At 37.7% G+C, this 7,977-nt stretch overlaps 1 protein-coding gene across 6 annotated transcripts; it reads right to left on the reverse strand.

Moving 5' to 3' along the window:
- LOC18770192 (glutamate receptor 3.6) lies at positions 457–7,000 on the reverse strand. 6 transcript variants are annotated; one of them, XM_020568319.1, is made up of 8 exons: positions 6,618–7,000; positions 6,181–6,450; positions 3,910–4,267; positions 2,469–3,814; positions 2,106–2,386; positions 1,872–1,903; positions 1,347–1,753; positions 457–1,147 (listed from the first exon to the last, which is right to left on the reverse strand). In XM_020568319.1, the coding sequence occupies exons 3-8, from the start codon at positions 4,175–4,177 to the stop codon at positions 698–700; spliced, it is 2,784 nt and encodes a 927-aa protein (XP_020423908.1). In that variant the 5' UTR covers positions 4,178–4,267; positions 6,181–6,450; positions 6,618–7,000; the 3' UTR covers positions 457–697. The 6 variants fall into 6 exon arrangements, with proteins under 6 accessions (XP_020423908.1, XP_020423912.1, XP_007203235.1 ...); XM_020568323.1 differs by lacking the exon at positions 6,181–6,450; XM_007203173.2 differs by lacking the exons at positions 6,181–6,450; positions 6,618–7,000 and adding an exon at positions 5,148–5,543.

Here is a 7,977-nt window from a genome sequence, read left to right on the forward strand (position 1 = left end):
AACGAGATTCGTTGCTTGCGCATGGGGCAGCCTATCTATTGCATGATAGGCTTCATACATGTTCTGATTATCACATTGCTGCTGTATGTTCCACATGTGGAAGCATCCTAATACCCTCAGTCATCAAGCCAGAGAAACGGGTTGCGCGTGCAGTTAAGGGACTGCCCCCTGTAAGAGCTCCCAAGGTCTTCTGTCATGCTTGTGATACGAATAAAGGGGTGGAGACAGTTGCAATGCCCTATGTCTTCAAATACTTGGCTGCTGAGTTAGCAGCTATGAGCATAAAAATGACCCTCCAGCTAAGCATTTGAAGCTTGATCCTGTTCCTAGAGGGAGGATCAGTGTAAAACTTATACACTGAGATGAATAGATCTTAAAGTTTTTTTAATTAGTTTTTTATTCTTTTCTTGGTTGGGTATTATTTCATGCAGAATTATCCACCAAGCACACAAATAATTAGTGAATTTCTTCATCTTTCTATGAAAAAATTGGTATACTTCACAAAGAGCTTTGTCAAAGTATTCCCATAAAAGAGTAATGCAGCGTGAAATTGAATATATAATTACATGAGCTGTGTATACATAAGCTTCTAACCTAATTCATATCAGAAGACGACCCATGAAGTAATAATTGGTGTGGGATGGCTCTGAATCAGAACTTCTGATCCGGCATTATTACCATTATCAAGACTCATTCTTCAAGATGATTGATCAATATGTCTTCTTTTGGAATTGTACATTGATTCATCTTCACTTGCACTTCTATTTGACATCCTTTCCATTTTCCGTCTTTTGGATCGACTTTTTACTTCCTCTTCCTTCTCATCAACAAATGAAATAAAGGTTTGAAGACGTGCAGACGTCGAGCTGCCGGCAGAAATCACTTCCTCAGTGTAGTGCTTGCTGAACTGGCGCAGCATATTGATGAAAAATATAATCAGAGCAAGAAAACAAGCTGAACCACAAAGAACAAAGAGGCCCCAGAAGCTTTTAAGTTGAAGCCTGTCAACTTGTAGCTTTGCGCCTTGTGAGGCACAACCACTGCTTATAAGCCATTTATCATGGATCCTTTGTAGATCCCCATTCTCTGACAGCTTCAAAATAGCAGTAGACATGTCCACTGATAAAGGTGAGTCCCTTGCAAAAGCCTGATTTGAAATGAACATGATAACTATGAGAATCCAGAACATAGGGCAACCAGTTCTGCTTTATATAACACTTTAGCAATATTAAGGTTGTTCTATCAAAATGTCTTGAAGGGTCTGATTTGGTAATATAACAGGTCAGGTTATCTGATAAAAGAGTATTACCAAGGTCATAGATATAATAGATAAAAGAGAAACTTACAAATCCCCAACCGCTTTTGGTGAATTCTTGACCTACAATACTGAAATCACATCTGCTTGAGAGGAATAGCTCAATGTATGGACGCTCATCAATCACTGCAGCAACACCACCTCTTTGGGGACCGTCCCTCAAGGCTTTAGCATAATCGTCTGGCATGATAAGAGGAACGAGTCTGGACTCGTCAACGTTGAGTTCGTCAGTTAGATAACCCCTGGCAAATGAACCTTGCTGGTAGCCAATGGGGTCATTGCTTGCAAGCAAAGTATCAAGGCCTTTGATAGAGGAAGAAAGCTGTTGCACTGTAAGGATTGAGGTCAAACTTGCAGTGTAGCTTGAATTGATTATAAGAACGACAAACAGCCATATAATTAGTACTAAGCGACCCAGGGTGCTGACTGTATTTTCTCCTGCATAAGATCCCAACCAAAAAAAAAGAAAAAAAAAGAAAAGTAAATAAGCATTACTGAAGCAGCTATTAACCCATGGTTGCTGGAAAAGCTACTAAATTAGTACGAATTTACTTACTATGGGCAAAGAACCAAGTTGAAAAGCTAAACCTGCAGAAGGAAAGCACAAATTTTAAGTGATTGTGGGATTATACCAAGAAGATGCCAATCCTAGTATGGCGAACTTCACAAATAGACATTATGAGAAAGTAACACCAATTGACAGACACTATCTCAATGTCTTGAACAAAGTAGAGAATTATACAGTTTCCAACGTAAAATGAGATAACATGAGATACTTCTTATTACTCACCACAGAATAGTGACAATTTGTTTTTTAGGAGGCCCCCGAAAATCATCGTTCAACCTATGCTCTAAAATCCAAACAACTGTTCCGACAATGAGAAAGAAGGCAGCCGTGACGCCCCACATTATTGGATTGAATGGCCTCAGAAAAGCCCAAGGATTAGAATTCAACGTTGTCCTAACAGGTGCAACAACTACTAGCCCAGATTCAATAAATGGCTGTGTAAAATCTGCCATCCTTGTTCGGTTGGTGATGATTGCAATGTCACCTATTGCTCCATCAAATTCCTGTAGGGAAGAAGCAAATGGAAAATCAGAAAAAATATTTACCTTCTTAAGTTTAAAGAAATGCTCTGTATATGATACTCACACCCGTTCGGATTTTGTGCACAAGTTCAGTGCTTCTTGGGTTCTTAACGCCATCACCAAAAGGAATCAACTTGTATGGAACAGCATAGGGCAACATGTTCAATGCAGCAGTAAAAACATCAATGCAGTACCCAGTGAACATGTCATTGCCTTCTGCGTATGAAACAAATTCACGAAAACTAACATGTTTTGGGACTCCAATCTTCAAGTGCCTTCCATTGTTTGGAAATACCCAACCACGAGGCTTCTGTGTTGTTTGTCCAGGCCAAATTACGCCGTACAGGCTTTGATTTGAACTAGAACGGTTTGGTGGCTTTGTGTATTCTGGAGGCACAACTGATAAACCCGAATAATTGGACCAGTAACCAATCTTCCTAATCCCTGTGCCAATCACATTTATGATTTCAAATACTGGATGAATGAGGTTCCTATCCGGAGTGAACTTAACAGGGCCAGATATGCCAGTCATATTAACCTGTAAAATGTTACGCAATAACAGATTCCCTCCATTAAAGATACTCATGGCATCAAGATTCAGATCCCCTCTGCGCAGCTGAGTCAACCTTGAATCATTTGAAAATGAAATGTTTCCTCCTTGATCAAAAAAGGCATTAATTGCATGAGCAAGCAACCACACAGTGTCGTAGGCATAAAGACCATAAGCATTCAACCCAATTTTGCCTTTAGATGTCTGTCCAGTAGTCAAGTTGCTCCACCTAGAAACAAATTTTCTTTTCAGTTCTGTCTCTGGTGTGTACATGCGCAATGTTAGAACTCCTTGCATATCATCCATCATACTTGATGGGAGAGGAGAGTTGGTATCTATTTGAGTAGTTAGCCAGTGAGTAGCTATCCAGACATAGCCAGTTCCCATCATGCCAAGATACTTGGCCACAGTAAACACCTGAGGACCCCAATGAGCATAAGCGTGAAGAACAATAATCCGAGACTCTGTCAAAGCCACTTTAACCAGTAAATCAGTGATGTTACTCTGGTTAGGATCAAGGACCAAAGGTGCTTTGTATGAGATCTTACAACGTCTCTCAGCAAGCATATCCCCTAATGCAGCAATCCCATTTCTCCCATAGTCATCATCAACATAGAGTGCAATTACCTCTTTCCATCCGTAGTGGTCAATCATTGCGGCTACTGCAGCCATTTGATGCAGATCATTCTGGGTGGTTCTAACAAAGAATGGGAACTGAAGTGAAGACAGGGTGGGGTCCGTTACTGAAAATGATAATAGAGGAACTTGGAGCTCATTTGCAATATGACATATTATATGAGCTGTGACAGCATTCTGAGGTCCAATTATGGCCACTGTGTCTTTCTCCATGAACCGTAAGGCTGCAGCAAGAACAGCTGGATCAGAATTCACAGTGTTCCTATATATTGCATTTAAGAGAGATCTTACAAACTGTGAACAAAGTCGCAAGACGTACCTTCAACGATGCCTAGAAATCCACTGTAATTTGAGTCTTGCATTTGAACTATCATCTTAGTTCCACCAAGAACAGCTGGATCAGAATTCACATCTTCAATGGCAGCTTCTATTGCCACTTTAGCAACTTTGCCAACAATGGAATTGAAAGAGAAAACAGCCCCAACATTTACAAATTCTGGTCTTGTAGAGACATTCGTGCTACCCCCCCCATTTGAGGCAACCCCCTTATAGAAAACCATCAACACCAAGGGCCAAACTATATTCATCGTAAACCCCCAATTTTCAACTTGCTTTGCAAAGGAAGCAAACCAGCCACCCAGAAAGCGGTAGAATCAACTGGACTTCAAACTCATACACTGGCATAGTTAAGAAACACCGAAAAATAAACAAGCAACTAAGAATTTCATCCAGTAACATGAAGAGAACAACTAGGTGCTGAAAGAGTATGTACACGCAAGCTCAACATCATAAACTCCACAAGAAGTAGATAAATAATTAGAAATTCCCACTAATAACTAGATCTAATCATGAAACATAAACAGACAAATGATAAGTTGAGCCCATAAACTAGAGTTTTCTGCCAAATTACCAAGTAATCAGACCCATGAAGAGACAACAGACACAAAATGAAAGTAAAAAGCAGCTTGCGAGGAAAGATTTTTACTTTGAGGAAGAAGGAAGAGCGTTTAATACGGACACAATTGTGGGCTTACACCAATATGCGTATTCTAGCAACAATTAACAGTAAAAGAGAATTCCACCCACTTCATCAAAAAAGAGAATTCAACCAAGGGGAAAAAAACAGTGAAAAAAGGAAAAGAAACCTTTAGAAGTTTGATTCCATATGAAAAGACAACTAACAGTGCAGCCATTGCCTTAATCCAAAGAACTGAACCAGAACTTAAGACCCAGAAATTTCTACTCTCTTATTAGATTAAAACAGTAACACAGCATTTGTGACTTAAACCCAAAGAACCCTTTTGAGAAAAAACTCATTTCCCCCCAAGGGACAAGTATAATCAGGAAATTGGCCAACTGGGTTTTCTAGCAAAGAAGATGAAAGGAATTTAAAAAGTAAAAGTTATAAACCTTAGAGCTTTATGCATCAAAAAGGTCAGGCTTATACGCTAAGCAGTATTGGTCAAGCATACCTGAGAAAGTTTCTGAAATTGCTCATGTATAATGAGGATAATAGTATTATTGTCAATGCAGAAAATGTGGGTTGGAAATTAATACCAGGTAGAAAGAAAGAGACACTGTTGGTTGTGATGAGAGTGTGTTCCATGACATGGAGATGACGACCTCCGAATTTTCAGTGGCAAAATAGTTTTTGTGGCCGTCCTCTCTTTTTCACCGTTAAAAGTTGAGAGGGGCAAAATTCTCATAAAAAAATGATTGTTGCAGGACTATTATTTTCGTAGATATTTTGTACCATTAATTAACTGTTAACAACGTACACAAGTGCAAATGTGATATATAATTCGTTTTCTCTTAGACTTTTTCTTGAGAGAATTTTGTTCTCTTAACTTAAAATCATCAGCAAGATCTGATGCAACTTATTATCCTTTCTTCTTTTCCAAATGAAACAAAATTTAAAATGAGATGACTTACCAATAACCTTATTTAAGTTATGCTCATAGTTAGTAGATTTTAGTAACATCGGACATTCTCTAATAAGTATTTAAGTTAAAGATTTATTATAGAATTCTAATCTTGGCAGTTGAAACAATGACTTGTAATTAAAAGCAATGACTTATTTGCACTGAGTAAAACAGAATCCAATCTGAACTAAAACTAAAAGAAACTATTCATAGACTGTGGAATACGAGTCCATCAGTTTGGATAATTGAAATATACTTCTTTTACCTACAAATTCGAAGATGAGCACATCTAACGTACACGATATAACTTATCCAACAAGAAATTGCCAATCTCCAAACAAATTGTAAACCGTGTAATGGTAGTGTCAACCTACATCAAGATGAAGCAACACCACCAATCTAACAATGGAGATGACTAGATTGAGATTCGAGAAACGCAAAACAGTTACAGTAAGTCATACTTCTGATAAACACTTGTAATTAGAAAGGGAAGGAGGTGAAAAAGGTTAAATATTACAATATTAATCATTCAGTTCACTTAAAAGTAGATGGGCTCATGATGTTTTCTCATGAAAACTAGATTAATTGCCTGACCTCAGTTATTTAATGCATACTCAAGTCTTCAAAGATTGATATTGAAGAAAGCTAATAGCACAAAACGGTATTACCCTTTAAAAATGAAGGGGACATCTGTATAATTGAAATTGGTTTCTACAATTTCAGATCTTGTATTTCCGTAGGCTCTGAGGCTCTTCTTTCACAGGTTTCAGGGTTGCAAGGTTTTGAAGATGACGAACAACCTTCAGAAAATGATTTACAAATGCCGTGTCTCAATGATCTTAAATGCTGTCCAGCAGAAATGACCAGCAAATAATCATCTGAGTATCTATCAGCATCTCTGACCGCAACAAAACTATTAAGGTGATACTACAAGACAACTTAAAAGGACGAAACTTTAACACAATCAGTATATGACAATAAGAACCCAGATGAGTAAATCAATCATATCATGAGAAAAACACAACAAATCAACCCCATTCTTTCAACATACTGAACTTACATCAAAACAAAACAAAATGTAATAAAATATCAGATAGCAACTTACAGTCAAAGAAGGACAATCTGCAGAACCCAGAAACAGCCTGTGGCTCAGCAGACCCTAAACCCTGGAAATGGAAAAAATGCGACAGATCCACCCAGGCACCCAGACCCTAAACCCTAAAGAACCAGACCCACCCTGGCACCCAGACCCGCCTAGACCCGCCTAGACCCGCCTAGACCCGCCTAGCGCCGCCTAGACCCGCCTAGTGCAGCCAGACCCTCCTAGCGGCGCCCTGACCTGCCCAGGCTGCCTAGGCTGATTTTTTAAACCTCTCACAACGAATATTCGTTGGCACAGGTCTATCTCGGCTAAATTTGTGATCTCTCTCGACCAAATTGCATCGGCAGAGCTCGGTTTCGTCGGGAGAGGTCTAATCCGTCAAATTTCGCCTGGATAGAGGTTTTCTCTCTTTTAAAAAAATAAAAAATAAAAAATAGAAATTTAAACATATAAATTAGTTTCCTTACTCTTTTTTTTTTTTTTTTCAAACTTCTTTAGTTTAATATATGTAATTAAGTAATATTTTAGACTTTCTTAGTTACTTTCATTAATAATTATTTCTTTAGTGAATATTTGAATGTTTTACTCATTTCATAAATTATTTAATAAATAGTAATTCATTATTTTAAATTATTTTGTGGACTTTTTAAAAAAAAAATCTTGCACAAAATTAGTTTGGATAAAATCCAAGTGTTGAACCAAAAATCCCAACTTCCGAACTTGTACCAAAACCTTTCTCAAGCCTCGAACCCTAACCATAAGCCTACTGAGGAGTAGGTGCTTTCTCATCTTATCCAATGTGGGACTCAAGTTCATGTATTTCAACAAGTAGTTGATATTATCGAATCACATTGTGACTTGGATTTAAGTTTCGATGCTAAAATCCATTTTTGGAATAATAAAATATTTGGGTACCAAAACCGAATTTCTAGGATTTTTATTAAAATATTTAATACTATTAAAGAAATAATAATTAAAACATAATAACTAATGAAAGTATTTAAATAAGGGTAAGATATGATTTAATTAATAAAAAAAGGATATTTTAAGCATATAGCCGCGCGGCTATTCTGTACTATTTAAAGAGTATAGCTGGGCGGCTGTACTCTTAACGTAACTACTATTTAAAGTAACTAAAAAGGAGAATTTCTAACCGTACAACCACGCGGCTATACTGTTGAAAAATTCTATTCATAGAATATAGCCGCGCGGATATACGCTAAGGGCTAAATAGTATAGCCCCGCGGCTATATTTTGAATTATTTTTTATATATAAAGAGTGTATAGCCGACCGGCTTTATAGAGGTCTTTTTTTTAATTCCTTTTTAATAAATAGTATAGCCGAGCGGCTATACTATTTACT

Source organism: Prunus persica, chromosome G7 (genome assembly GCF_000346465.2).
Source record: "Prunus persica cultivar Lovell chromosome G7, Prunus_persica_NCBIv2, whole genome shotgun sequence".
Lineage (NCBI taxonomy): Eukaryota > Viridiplantae > Streptophyta > Magnoliopsida > Rosales > Rosaceae > Prunus > Prunus persica.